Raw genomic sequence first — 15030 nt, forward strand, 5'->3', positions numbered from 1 at the left:
GTACAGGAAACACTTCTGGGCCAGCTCAGCTCTCTGCTGGGCTTGTAAGCGAACCTTCACCACGTCAAAGGGAGTCACTGGAAATAATCGTAATAATAAATAAAAAATAAAAAAATAAATAAATGAAAAAATAAGCACCAACAAATCTTCATCAAGCATCCTAATTATCTATATAATTAAATATATTTTCTGGTACATCATAAGATGTGCTGAAAAAATGACAATGGGAGACCTTTCCATAGATGTTACGTTGCTCTGGAAAAAAATAGTTTCTATTTTTATGACAATGGGAGATCCTTCCTTAGTGAGCCACGTACTCACTCCTGACTAACATGTACAGACTCAGAGTGGCCATGTACTGATTGAGTGTGAGGTGAGAGCATCATGCAAACACTAAGATGAGGTAAAACATTTGAAAAAAAATAGAAAGTTCTGAAATGAGTAAAAAAGACATCAAGCAAACACCATGAGAGAGAGAGAGAGAGAGAGAGAGAGAGAGAGAGAGAGAGAGAGAGAGAGAGAGAGAGTTAAGTATTTACATAATGTCACACCCTCCATCATGCCTTGTAAACCCCACCACATACAGATCTATCAGGTATAACGCGTGTCTGTAAATAAAAACACCATATTACCCATAATCCCCTGTAAGGAAAAGGTGCCATGTCATAATTACACAGCAACCATGCCTCATCCTCCCCTTCACCCCATGGCAACAGACGGCCTTTTACACCCCTCTACTCACTGAATATTGACGTTATTATCGCCCCAGAACACGAGGACACCATCTGCTGCACTGGCTGGAGCTCCGTCATGGCTGCGGCTTGATGTGTCCTCCTCCTGCACGTCCTTCTCAAGCTTCAAGTGGAGATACTCAGCATTTCCTCCACGATTTTTCTTTCCTTTTTACGCAACGACTGGTCTGTTTACATCTGCCCAGACCGAGGCCCACGTGCCGGCTGGGGAGGCGGTGGTATCGTACGCTGAGGCCTTGTTCTTGTATTGGTGGTTATAATGATGATAATAAAGAAATAAGGCCATAAAATTATAAGATTAATAAACGAGAAATATTATTGGTATATTAGCTTTGCATAGTTAATGTTTGATTATCTATTTAGTTTTTGTATCGTACGCCATGTCCGTGTTGTTGTACCTGCGAGCAATCACATATGATGTTATTTTATACTAAATGTCAGTTAATAATCACAACAAATGAGTCAAGGAGTAAGATGACAACTCATATAGTTTGTTAATTAGCTAAGTTATTAGTTAATTAATTATTTGTATGGTATGGAAAGTTCAATGTTGTGCTCGTTCCGATTTATTTTTTTATGTAAGAATAACTGGTAATCATAAAACCACTAATACACTGCAGGTATGTTTGCTACATGCAGGTTAACAGTGAAGTTATAACCGGTGAGGTTAATTAGTGCACAAATGGCTGATGGTTCCCTACTTAATGAAGCAGCCTTCCTTGCTACGGTTGTTTTGAGCTACAATGACATGTCCAGGATTAAATAGTAATAGACCCTGGACATGTCAACTCAAGAGATTCATAAATGACATGGTGGATGGGGTGTCCAGTTATGTGAGCCTATTTGCAGACGATGCAAAATTGTTACGAAAAGTGAGATGTGACAAAGATTGCGAACTACTCCAGGAAGACTTGGACAGAATATGGAAATGGAGCTGTACATGGCAAATAATACGTGAATATCATAGTCGTGACATGTAAATCAAGCCACCACTTAGAACATGTTTCTTATACACACACACACACACACACACAACACGAGCATAGCTCTTTTCCCGTATGTTACAATTAGGTAAATACAATTAGGTAAATACACCAGATGACCGGGGTTCGTTTCCCCGGCCGGGTGGAGATATTTGGGTGTGTCTCCTTTCACGTGTAGCCCCTGTTCACCTAGCAGTGAGTAGGTACGGGATGTAAATCGAGGAGTTGTGACCTTGTTGTCCCGGTGTGTGGTGTGTGCCTGGTCTCAGGCCTATCCGAAGATCGGAAACAATGAGCTCTGAGCTCGTTCCGTAGGGTAACGTCTGGCTGTCTCGTCAGAGACTGCAGCAGATCAAACAGTGAATTACACACACACACACACACACATTATATATATATATATATATATATATATATATATATATATATATATATATATATATATATATATATATATATATATATATATATATATATATATATATATATTTTTTTTCTTCTTAACTCAAATACCAAAACAATCCTAGGCGTACTAATCAAAACAATAACCTCTACTTTTCCTTCCACTCCACACTCCTCTTCTCTCCACCTCTTCCTACACATTGAGAGTCTTGAAAACACAGAAACACAGGAAACCCGATAAAACCATGTCATGTAGACCATGTGGTAGCAAATTGTTACTGCAGCAGCGGCAGGACGGGCGCGGCTTGGTGGTGCAGGGCTGGGCGGGTTGGAAAGGGTGCCGAGAATGCCGTGGTGTGGACCGTGTGGTAATGGTAATACTGCACTCCTGTGTGTGTGTGTGTGTGTGTGTGTGTGTGTGTGTGTCGGGGTGCCGAGGATACTGTGGTGTTGTGATAACACTGCACTCCTATCCCAGTTTTTTTTTTTTTTTTTTTGTTATACTTTCCTGAATGTGGAGAGAGAGAGAGAGAGAGAGAGAGAGAGAGAGAGAGAGAGAGAGAGAGAGAGAGGACGGGGTGTGGGGATGAGGAACAAGAAACGGGACATGAAGAGGAAGAGGACGAAGGGGACTTAAGATATACATTAGATGCAGCTTTCGCCAGTGACAGCTGCCATGAAAAATAACATGTCTTTTATGTTAGAGATATATGTAGGAAAACAAATTCATTAAGTAGGGCGTCGACTGTATATGTTTGTGGTTTTGTGATTATTGTTTCTTATTTGTATATGAATTATAGCATGAAGGAGTGTGAATGTTTATTACGCAATTAATGAATAGTAGGTATCGTTCGCTGGGATGAGATAGTTTCGATTAAATATTGTATTACTGTTGGCGCTAAATTCTGTAGCGTTTCTGTGTTCTTACTTGAGATAAGATTATATGATTCTATGCAATTTAATAATCTCTCTCTCTCTCTCTCTCTCTCTCTCTCTCTCTCTCTCTCTCTCTGGCAAACAGTGGATTAAGTACTGCGTCGAGTAATATTCTTGTTTCAAAAGTGTCTTGTTTCATGATGTACTGACTTACGGTATATTTCAAGACGTTAAGGAAAAAATGGGCCCGATTTTTAAAGATTAATTTTGCATTATACTTGTTAGGTGTTCGTGTTTGTTATGTTTACCTATGCACAGAGGGATGTAAACAAGAATGCAACTATCAAGATTCACTGCTAACCTCTTGAGTACCATAACGCGTTTTCATATTCATTCTGTTTAGTATTTAGTGATTTTATACAGCTTCAGAAACTTTTAAGGGGATTGAAATAGTAAAAACCGTGGCTTTTGATCTTCTGACCTCCATAAACCTTTCTTAATATCAATAAAATGGTCTAATCGTACACAAATCTCAAGGTAAAAATGTGCCCCGGTATTGAAGGGGTTAATAAAACGTTGGAATGTTCAATTAACAATAGACACCTTAACGAAACTAATACATACTCAACTACTTTAAAACAGCATTACAAGCAGAAAGCCGTTATTCAGTATGATGATTAGATTGTCTTTTAACCTCATCTCAATTCTATCCAGTGCACAGTGCTTTTCTACTGTCTCTCCGCACACTGCCTGTTGCACGCACCCTCTCAAATCACTCCTCTGTTTTTAAGCAAAAGCACGCACACACGTACCCACCACACACACACACACACACACACACACACACACACACACACAGAGAGAGAGAGAGAGAGAGAGAGAGAGAGAGAGAGAGAGAGAGAAATAGGGCTGGCAGGCGAAGGGAGGTCACGTCAGGTGGCGAAAGCTCTAGGTCTATGGAATATCTTTGTCATAGTCTGTCCTCATTTTACGAAAAAAAGAAAAGAATAAAATAATTAAATCATGTTTCATAAAGTTCATGTACAGAATAGATGCCTCTCTCTCTGTGTGTGTGTGTGTGTGTGTGTGTGTGTGTGCGGGCTTTTCTGTCATGCCACCATGCAGCCAATCACAGTATACAAAAGGAGGAGTAACTTTGACGTCAATTTCCAGGGGCGAGGCATCCTCCCTCCCCTCCTCAGCTGAACGTGAGAAGAGTATACCACCATTCATATTTTTCTCAACAGGTCAACTCATTACTTTCCCATAGATACACTCTTATCTCTTCCCTCCACAATACTAAATCTCAATCTTCCGTATCTATTCACATAATCATCACACTATCATTTTTCATCAAATCAAATAGTGAAGTGTTGCCTCTCAACCCTTCCCTCCCTCCACCACCACCACCACCACCACCACCACCACCACTTCCATTTTAGGGTAAAATACCCTAAACTAGGGTAATTGGACCCTTTCCCCTTTCTCCCCAGTCTCCACTCACCCGTCTACTAGGCGTACACGTTTTGGACCTTCGGACGGTTAGATCACAGTTCACACACAGAGTCAGTCACTTGCGAGGACGAGTCCACACAGAGCAGCCGCAGTAGTGGCTGTAGTGTGTAGTCCTGTGTGTGTGTTTGGGGGTGGGGGGCAATATTTAAACTTATGTATGATAAGAGTGCATTAATCAACAATTAATGGGCAACTTCGACAATCTAGGGTAAAACACTCGAATCTAGGGTAAAATTGACAAAAATTTAGGGTAAGATTTCATCAACTCACGGAAGCACCGCCGCCACCACCAGCCTGCTGAGTTCTCGGTGGATCTTCCCAGCGCTAGCATGTCGAGAGTAGCGGCGGTGGTGGTGATGGTGGTGGTGGTGGCGCAGTCTTCATTAGCCACCAATGACAACAGTTTGATTATGATTCTTGTTGATGGGTGAGTTGTTCTGAGCAAATGGTGGATAGATAAAGAGGTCAAAATCTTAACAAAATAAATAGTGAACAAGTAGGCAAACCATGTAATAGGTGCCTTTATCTGCGGACTAACTTCATCTCAGTACCAGAACGCGTTTTCATGTTAATTCTGGTTACTATTTGGCGGTTTTATACACCTTCAGAAACATATGTTGGGATTATTCTTTTGACCTTCATAGACCCTTCCTGATATAGAAATGAGTCTCAGTACTGAAGGGGTTAAGGATCCCAGCTTCTTCCAGCGGCTGAGTGTTCCAATTTGTTACAAAAAAAGAAAAGAAGCATTGCCTTAGTCCTCTTTCAAGCCCAAGTACTCTGGTTAGGAAGCTGGGTTGTCACGAAAAAGGCCATTATTTTAGTCTTCTTTAAAATCATAATTTGGTTAGAGAGGCTGGTTTATATTGAAAAATTAGAATAGATAAATAAATAAATAAATGAACAAAGCCTTATTCTTCTCTAAAGCCTAATTTGGTTCGAGAAGATGAATTGTGTTGGTTTAGTTAGTAAATAAATAACAAATAAATGAAAGCCTACAAAGAGAATTGTATAATGAAGACGTGTCACTTTTCTTCAGAGTAGCAAAGGTGTTTCATACAATGGTGGCTGCTGCAATACTTTCCCCAACACACTTTTCTTACAAGTTTCAAAAGAATTAATCAATCAGAGCTGAGGTATGTGAGGTCATTAACTCTTTCACCATCTTTTATAGTAAGTGTGTTTCTTCATTATCCTCTTTTTCAAGTGTTTCTTTTGATCTTTCATTATGTGCGAAGTCATTTAAGTATGTCACTACCTTAGTAAGTGTAAGGCATTTGCTTTCTCTTCAAGTGCTGTCTGTCCCATATCCTGCAATCTTTCGTAATGTGTAAAGTATTTTCTGTCAGTAAGTACCACACCTCATTCTCTTCCCTCTTAACCCTTTCAGTACCAAGACACGTTTCCATATTCACTTTGCTTACTATTTAATGATTTTATATAGCTTCAAAAACATGTAGGGGATTAAAATAGTGAAGACTGTGGCTATTAACCTTCTGACCTCTATAGATCCTTCCTAATGTCAATGAAATATAGTCTAATCGTATACAAATCTCAAGATAAAAATATTTCCTAGTTTTGAAGGGGTTAAAGAGCTGACTGTTCCTTCTCTTCAATATTCCGTCATTCATCTCAGTAAACATATTCCATTATCTTCTCTATTCAAGTGTTTGTTGTTCAGTTTCTTTTAATCCTTTATCACAATAATCGTAACATATGAACTGGACTATTCTGGCTGCATCTACACTGTTTTCATAGATTTTAGTTGAAGTGACACGGAATTTTAAAGGTTCTTGAGACAGATGAACATAATTTCTACATCATTAACAGGAGAAGCACTCTTGAGAACACGTCTGATCATCTCTGTAGTCTTGAGAAATGGTCGTGGCGGGAGAGCAAACCATTCCTGAATACGTTTTTATCTGACTTATCATTCCCAGTCTCCAACACCCAGCTCAGCCTCCCCAGTACCGCAGACAGTCCAGGGTTGTGTGATAAGCGAGGGGCAGGCAGGGCTTAGCAAGAGTTGTGATTTTACCCCTAAGATTAAATGCCGTTAGACCTCCAAGAAGAAGAAGAAGATGAAGATGAAGATGAAGATGAAGATGAAGATGAAGATGAAGATGAAGATGAAGATGAAGAAGAAGAAGAAGAAGAAGAAGAAGAAAAGTGATGTAAAAATAAAACACCGCAAAGAAGAATACGAAGAAAACAAAAACAAGAATAAAATAATCCTTAACAATAAAATTAATATAGTTGTTAACACCATTGTTTTCCCACGTCAGGTTCATAAAGGTGATAAGATGGTTGATGGTGATAATGATGCATGGGTGTCTACAGGTTTCGGTGGGATTACACTTCGGTGCACGGCGCGGGGACACAACTTCTGGGGTTTCATCATTTTCACACGGATGGCACCAGAGCTGAATACGTGCGCCCGGCCTATCCCTCCAATTCCTTTCCAAACTGGCACACTATTTCTACCGGTAAGCCATTGTTGTGTCTTTCTATCTTCTATCACTATTTCCACGATAATTGCTCTTTTGCTTACATGTCTCCCCTCTTCTCACGATCTCGCTGGGTAAGATTTTCTATTTCTTTCACCACTATTTTGTGCACCTCTCCAATGCACAAGCTAACTATCCACTGTAAGAGTTAACCAGCATTCTCAATCTTTCATCGTTATTCTGTCCACTTCCCTACTTTTCTCAATCTTTCACCATTATTCTGTCCACCCCTTGCTACAAGAATTAACAGTGTTCTCAATCTTTCACCTTGTTACTCTCCCTACTGTAACAGTTAATCAGTATTCTCAATCTTCGATCCTTTCTACTGATACACTCTGGAATGGAACTCCCTACTTGATTCCACATTTCCCTTACCTATGACGAACTCTAGTGATTAACAGCTTCAATAAGCGTTTATTTCTGCCATGTTGTCGTTGGCCAGGGCTGTTGGTACGCAAAAAACCTATCTTCTTCATCAGTATCATTATTATCAGAAGCTTCTCACAGTCTTCCCTTATCTTTATTGGTCTTCACGCAGACTCACCATAATTTTCCAACATCTCCCCGTCCCGTCTCGATGCAGAAAGATTAACAGTGGCTGGTGATAATGAGGCGTGTTTCAGGGTCACTTGTCTGTGCATCAAGTGTGTAGTGATCTCAGTGACCCCGCGGTGCTATTCATTCCCTTCTCAATATCTTACTGCACTATATAGTTTTTACAGGTTTATCATCAGTTACTGTCATCTACGACGGCAATGTCAACAAAAACTGTTCACTATCACTAGATACGATACGAGAACTTGTGCATTATCAAAGAAAGGGAAAACTCATGAGAACTCTATCTCTGTGGACTTCGAGAAAAGTCAGTGTAGATAGTAAAGTGTTTCGAAATATTGTTGTTGTTATAATGTAAATAGTGACTAGTGATAGGATAACAGTCTAGGTAAACACATTTCTACCAAGTGCAATGCTTTAAAACCCAGGTGTGGATGTTCCATGTGTATATGATATGCTAACGTTTTGAGTATGATATTCTAACATTCTAGTGTGATATTAAAGGTACAATATTCCAAAATTCAGAGCGCAATTTTCCAACATTCCAAGTGTGCTATTACTGATAAAATATTCTAACATTTTCATTACGACATTGTAACATTCTGAGTACGATATTCTAACATTCTAAGCACGACATTATAAGTACGATAATGCAAAAATTCTAAATATCAAATGGTTATAGATACCATGCTCTAGTAATTCCGAAGCACGACAATCTCACAGGTAAGTGCGGCACTATTCCAGTTACACCCAACACTCTCCCACTTCAGGCTTGTATCCAGAGTGGCATGGAATCATCGGGAACTTATTTTACGATCTCGAGAAAGACAAGACGTTTTATCTTATGGACTACAACGCCACGAGAGACCCGCGGTGGTGGGGGGACGCGGAGCCCATCTGGACTACTGCTATCGACAACGGCCTGCCAACTGCCTTCTTCCAGTGGTACAGGTGAGGTGACTGGGACATGTATAGTCTTCCTCTGCTGTTTATATTGAGAAAACTGTCGAAAAGAAAGGAAATACAATAAAAGAAAGAAAGAAAGAAAGAAAATTGCACGATATAGCTATACTGTGAAATGGTTTACTCTCTCAACACGACTGTTTACAAAGGCCACAATTTATTACTCGGTATCTTAAGAGTGTTTCTCCTGTTAATAATGTAATAAACTAAATGTAAGATAGTAAACAGGTAGACCAGTTCATCTCTCTGCCGGCAACAGACCACAGTAATTATAAACACATACACTGAATACGTTAACCCCTTCAGTACCACGACGCGTTTCTCGTATTTATTCTGCTTACTACCTGGCGACTTTATACATCTTCAGAAATTTATGTGGCAATTGAAATAGTGAAGACTGTGGCCATTAATCTTCTAATCTCCATAAACCCTTCTTAATGTCAAAAAAAAAAAAATAATAATAATAATAACCTAATCATACCCAAAAAATCATGGTGAAAATACGTCGCAGAAAAAAAAAAAAAAACACACACACAAACAAACACATTTTCATGAACAAACCAAACGAATAAAAAACGAACCGGTAAGCAAGTGAACTAAATGAACTAATCTACCGGTAACAGGTGTGACGTGCAGCGAGGGACAGGAAGCGATCTACCATGGTACTGTGAGTGGTACGAGTATGACGCAACGGGAAGCGTTCATAAGCTGCCCAAGAGACTGTCCCGGGCCGTGGAGATGATTGATAAGGAGGGCTACAGGCTGGTCATGGTGAGATAAGGCTTCGAAGTGTTTGAAAACGCTTCGGTCAGAATTCAGAAAAACTTCGATTCTCCATTACAATTTTGCAAGGCCACAGTGATGGTTAACCTGCTTCCAATAGTGTTTTTTGTGTCCATAATGTAGAAATTTTGTTTAGCTGTCAAAAATGTCACTGAAAACATGTGTATCTTCAACTAAAAGTTTTTAGAAATAGTGGGGGGAGAGAGAGAGAGAGAGAGAGAGAGAGAGAGAGAGAGAGAGAGAGAGAGAGAGAGAGAGAGATAACTTGGACGTAATCACACTTACCTCAGCTCTATAAACAGAGAGAGAGAGAGAGAGAGAGAGAGAGAGAGAGAGAGAGAGAGAGAGAGAGAGAGAGAGAGAGAGAGAGACATAACATTTACCTCACCTGTATCAATCGAGACTCTCGCCACAGGTGTACGAGGGCGGCGTGGACACAATGGGACACTACAAAGGCCCGCTGTCCCCCGAGGTGGCTGCCGCGGTGAGGGACGTGGACCAGGCGCTGCAGGGACTGTGGCGCCGCCTGGAGGAGAGAGGGATAATGAACTCGGTAAAGGATTCTGGTCACCTTGTTATTTTCTTGTCTTACTCTGGACTAATTTCTATATACAGTTTTCTTTTCTCTTATTTCAGATGTACACGAACGTCTCTTTCTTAATTAAAGCAGCTTATTTCGTTAGAATGGATACAGTAGGCTAGGCAAATTGTTTTCTTTTTCTTTCTATGTCAAGGAGTTTAGTTAAGGACACACACACACACACACACACACACACACACACACACACACACACACACACACACACACACATGGGAAAGTAAGACATCTCAGTAATCTAACAACTGTCCCTCTTACGTTACAAACACACAGACAGGATAGAGGAATTGTTTTTCTTCTGCTTTTTTTTTCTTTCCATGCCAAGGAGTTTAGTTAAGGACACACACAAAATAAGAGAAATTAAGGCATCTCAAAAATCTAACACCTATCCCTCCTATGTTACGAACTAAAACACAGACAAGATGGAGAGAAAACATGAAACAAATACCTACATTCAGAAACGCTCTTGCTCTCCCACCGCGGCCATTTCCATTTTCCAAAGGCCAAGGAGATGATCAGGCGTGTTCTCAAGAGCGTTTCTTCTGTTAATAACGTAGAAATCCTACTAATCTACCATTAGAACCATAAAAACAAACTTAAAAACCAATGTAGTATTCAGAGTCTTTTGAAAGTAGTGGAGAGGAAGATTCAAATGTCCAGCGTTCACATCCCACGTGCTGAGGCTCTCAAGACTGTTTCTCCTGTTAACAACGCAGAAATTTTGTCAATCAGCCACTAGAACCATAAAGAACAAACTTAAAAACCAGTGTAGCATTCTGAACCTTTTGAAAGAAGTAGAAAGGAAAATTCAAATGTCTAGCGTTCACGTTCTCCACACGCAGGTTCTCAAGAGTGTTTCTCCAGTTAATAACGCAGAAATTTTATCAATCTACCACTAGAACTATAAAGAACAAGCTTAAAGACCCATAAAGCATTCAGAGCCTTTTGAAAATTGTAGAGAGGAAGATTTAAATATTTATCGTTCACGTCTATTTTACCCTCACATTAGTCCACATCTTCGCGCCACAGACAAACGTAGTGGTAGTGAGTGACCACGGTATGACGCAAGTGAAGGACGGCAGCCTGCAGGAGGTGGAGGTGGGCCAGTGTCTGCAGGAGGACGAGGTGCAGGTGGTGGTGAATGACAGCAGCTACCTTATCCTTGAACCCGCACCTGGTAGGAGCGAACAGGTAGGTCGTGTGTGTGTGTGTGTGTGTGTGTGTGTGTGTTTGTTTGGTTGACTGATTAGTTAGTTAGTTAGTTTGTTAGTTAGTTAGATAGATAGATAGATAGATAGATAGATGGATAGAAAAATGGATACAAATAAATAGATAGATAGACAGATAGATAGATAGATAGGTAGATAGATAGATAGATAGATAGATAGATAGATGGATAAATTGATTGATTTACAGATAGATAATTGGTTACTTGCCAGTTTGTTAGATTAGACAGATAGACAGATATAGTTTTTTTTTGTCTGTCTGTAAGCTAAAATAATAAAGATGGATAAACAAAATCTGCAGTATAAAGACACTCATATTTACTTTTGGCTTCAAGATGATGGCGAAAACGACCTAATCATGGTTTACATAAGTGGCAGTTTGATTGGGGGGTTAGTCAGTTCAGTGCCATCTGTGGAGTTGTGATGAAAATAATGAATGGGTTTTAAATCGCTCCAAATTGTTAGGGAACTTTTAATTTAAATACCAATGAAAAAAAGTTGATCTCTTTTTTTCTGTTTTGTCTTTCTTTCTTTTTTCCTTTTTTTCTTTTCTTTTTTTTTTTTTTTTTAGCTAAATCGTATTTCACATTCGATACAAAACATCAGTAACTTTTTTTTTTTTCGTATATAATAAAGAACAAGTTTGTTTGTTGTCTTTTTTTCTTTCTTTCTATTTATCTAGTTTGAAATCTTATCTTACTGTAATAAATCAGTGTACTTCAAAATTTTTCACTATATCTTATCTGTTGATTGAAATGACATTGATCTTTTTTTATCATTACTCTATGCATTTATCTATCTACTTACGTATCTAATTATTCATCCATTACACAGGTGGTTGAGAGACTGAATTCCTGCCCAGAGGTAAAGCACAAAATCAAGGCGTTCCTGAAGGAGAGCGTCCCGACTCGTTACCACTACAAGGCCCACAGATTCATAATGAAGGTGGTGGTGATCGCTGAGAAAGGTGTGTGTGTGTGTGTGTGTGTGTGTGTGTGTGTGTGTGTGTGTGTGTGTGTGTGTGTGTGTGTGTGTGTGTGTGTGTGTGTGTGTGTGTGTGTGTGTGTGTGTGTGTGTGTGTGTGTGTGTGTGTGTGTGTGTGAGAGAGAGAGAGAGAGAGAGAGAGAGAGAGAGAGAGAGAGAGAGAGAGAGAGAGAGAGAGAGAGAGAGAGAGAGAGAGAGAGAGAGAGAGGGGTATGGCTTTGAAATGAAGCTGAATTAGTGTGATAGAATAAAATGAATTGAAAATGGAAGAGGAATAGTGGGGAGACTCGTGATGAAGAAGAGGAAGAAGATTAAGAAGATGGTAACAAAGATATAAAGAAGAAGAATAACAACAACAACAAGAGCAAGAAGAACAAGAAGAAGAAAAACAAAAAGAAGAAACAAGGACAACCACAACAGTAACCTTAGCTAAGACATAACATCCCTCCTTTCCTCAAATAACATCAACAGCAACAACAACAACAACAACAACAACAACAACAACAACAACAAGGCCACATGCAGACCTCGATCACCGCCTGACTGGAATCAACAAAAAGGCAATAATATGATCAGAGAAGCGTTGCCGAGTCAGAGTGGTTCATGTGAGTCTACAGTATTTCTACACGCGCCTACAAACACTCGTGAGGCCAAAGATGAGCGGGAAGTGCGAGTGTTTCTAGAATGTTGTGTTTATTTCAGTTGATGCTTTTTTTTTTTTTTTTTGGTATGAAAACGTGTCACGGTACTGAAGAGGTTAAGAAATACATAACTACTTCCTTTTCTTTAAAATATTGCACTCTTATTTTATTTTTATTTGCTTCTAACTATATTTTCTTTCCTACTTATCTTCTAATTTGCTTCTTCACATACATCAACACCATCACTTTCAATATCAATGTTTTCTTTTCTCCTTTTTTTTTCAGGATATACAATGATTGTTAATAAAGCGGCGCCAAGTATTAAGGTTCTATCGCATGACTTATCATCGTACTTTGGCAACCATGGTTTTGACGACACTCAGGGACACCATCCAGATATGAGGGGGGTGTTGTACGCAGCGGGGCCAGGTAAGCAGTTCGGTGCAGCTCAGCCTACCTGAAGAAACCGTTGCAGCCACAGTAAATCTGGTTAACTTTAAATCATTACTGCAGGTTATTTGATTTCATTACACTATATTATTTAACATTCGAGATATTAACTATACTATGAAAGACGTTATATATCTTTTTAAAGAGAAATATCTACTAATATAATCTAATGAGAGTACTTCTTCATCTAACTGAGTTTTCGTTCTACAATACAAATAAACAACGTATTTATTTCTGTGTCATAATCAATCCGTCATTCATGCATTGCGATTATGTAGGTAAATGAATACGTTGATATTTATGTTATTCAAGTAAATAAACTGATTCAAGTCTTTTATATTACAGCAAAATTATAAATCTCTCTCTCTCTCTCTCTCTCTCTCTCAGCCTTCGCCAGGGGCCGGACAGCAGGGCCAGTGGAACAAGTAGACGTGTATGGGTTACTCTGCCATGCGCTCCAGCTAACCTGCCACGCTAACAACGGCACGCCAGCACACATCGCGCCCTTCCTCGCCACGCCCTCATCACCCAACACCCCCGACACCTGGAGTACTGGGAGTGTTTCTCCCTACATCTTCACCACCGCTGCAGCCATTCTCCTCCTTTTCTTCTACTATGGCAGCGCATTTCACTAATTTGTGCTTTACTTATCGAAACAGTAGTAGTAGTAGTAGTAGTAGTAGTAGTAGTAGTAGTAGTAGTAGAAAGGGGCAAATGAGTATGGACACCTTCTTTGTATGTATTTCCGTATTTTGAAACAGTTGTCTCACCATGACTTATTTTCCAGGTCCACAAAGATGATTAACCGGGTTCTCAAGAATATTTCCCTTGTAAGTAGTGTAGAAACCTTGTTAACCGTAAAAACATCCTTAGAAAGCAGCATCACTTCAACTAGAGACCATTGTAAGTTGTGAAGGTGCAGCGCTGAACTGTTTTGTAGTAATTCAAGTCTTGTAGTAATGTGTGGTTTGTCTTCTGTTGTCTTAGTGGCAAATATCAGCATGATGGATAGACTAACTGATAGACAAACAAACAGACAGATAAATGAATACAAAGTTACATAAAAAAAAAAAAAATGTAAAGAAAGAAACGTTTATATATGATACAGATAGAAATGTTTGAGTTATATCGTGTGTGTGTGTGTGTGTGTGTGCAATTCACTACGTTTGTTTGCTGGTCACCAAGCCAGCCTTCCTCATTAAAGAGCGAGCTCAGAGCTGTGTGTGTGTGTGTGTGTGTGTGTGTGTCTCGGGGCGGCGTCGGGCAGTCAGTCAGCTGTTGTGTACAAAGAAAAAATCGATATAGGTCGTAGCGTTCACCCAGGATAGGCCTACATGTGTTTCGTCTGCCTATCTCATTTCCTACTCCTCCAAAATATTCTTCCTCTCTCTTATCTTCCTATATGTGTTTGTTTGTTTCTTCTCTCTTCCTGTTTCATTTCCTCACTTCCTACTTATCTTAAAAAAAAAAAAAAAAAAAAAATCCCTCCTATTTTCTCCTATACTCCTCCTTCAATGTCTTCCTATCTTTCCCTTTCAACGTCATCTATTCTTCCTATCTGTTTCTCAAAAAAAAAAAAAATGGTTTCTTTCTATCTTCTTTAATTTTCCGCTCTTCCAATCTCCACAGCCTGTCTTCCCATTCTCTTCCCTCAAAATCATTCCATCTTATGTTCATCTGTTGTTGTTTTTTTCGTATTTATCAGTAATGTGTTCTTCCTCATTCCAGGGGTTCAAAAATGTTAAAATACTACAAGATTCCCATTGAAGGAATTACTGAATAACAAATGAACTTT

At 39.4% G+C, this 15030-nt stretch overlaps 2 protein-coding genes across 3 annotated transcripts in view; one reads left to right on the forward strand and one right to left on the reverse strand.

Moving 5' to 3' along the window:
* The window catches only part of LOC123512781 (solute carrier family 25 member 40-like), a 6270-nt gene extending 4748 nt beyond the window's left edge, over positions 1-1522 (reverse strand). The window contains exons 1-2 of one of the 2 annotated variants that reach the window (XM_045269360.1): positions 743-1522; positions 1-77 (exon numbers count right to left, since the gene is read on the reverse strand). The exon at positions 1-77 is cut by the window's left edge and continues 111 nt beyond it. In XM_045269360.1, the coding sequence (XP_045125295.1) occupies positions 1-77; positions 743-812 (147 nt within the window). In that variant the 5' untranslated portion in view covers positions 813-1522. The remainder of the gene's footprint in view (positions 78-742) is intronic. The other variant, XM_045269361.1, reaches the window with a different exon arrangement.
* Positions 1523-4811: 3289 nt separating this feature from the next.
* LOC123512779 (glycerophosphocholine cholinephosphodiesterase ENPP6-like) overlaps positions 4812-15030 on the forward strand; it is a 31493-nt gene continuing 21274 nt past the window's right edge. The window contains exons 1-9 of the mRNA XM_045269356.1: positions 4812-4955; positions 6869-7014; positions 8361-8541; positions 9177-9324; positions 9752-9889; positions 10964-11125; positions 11995-12127; positions 13071-13214; positions 13623-14385. Of these exons, the coding sequence (XP_045125291.1) occupies positions 4858-4955; positions 6869-7014; positions 8361-8541; positions 9177-9324; positions 9752-9889; positions 10964-11125; positions 11995-12127; positions 13071-13214; positions 13623-13870 (1398 nt within the window). The 5' untranslated portion in view covers positions 4812-4857 and the 3' untranslated portion in view covers positions 13871-14385. The remainder of the gene's footprint in view (positions 4956-6868; positions 7015-8360; positions 8542-9176; positions 9325-9751; positions 9890-10963; positions 11126-11994; positions 12128-13070; positions 13215-13622; positions 14386-15030) is intronic.

Source organism: Portunus trituberculatus, chromosome 34, assembly GCF_017591435.1.
Source record: "Portunus trituberculatus isolate SZX2019 chromosome 34, ASM1759143v1, whole genome shotgun sequence".
In the NCBI taxonomy this organism is placed as follows: Eukaryota; Metazoa; Arthropoda; class Malacostraca; order Decapoda; family Portunidae; genus Portunus; species Portunus trituberculatus.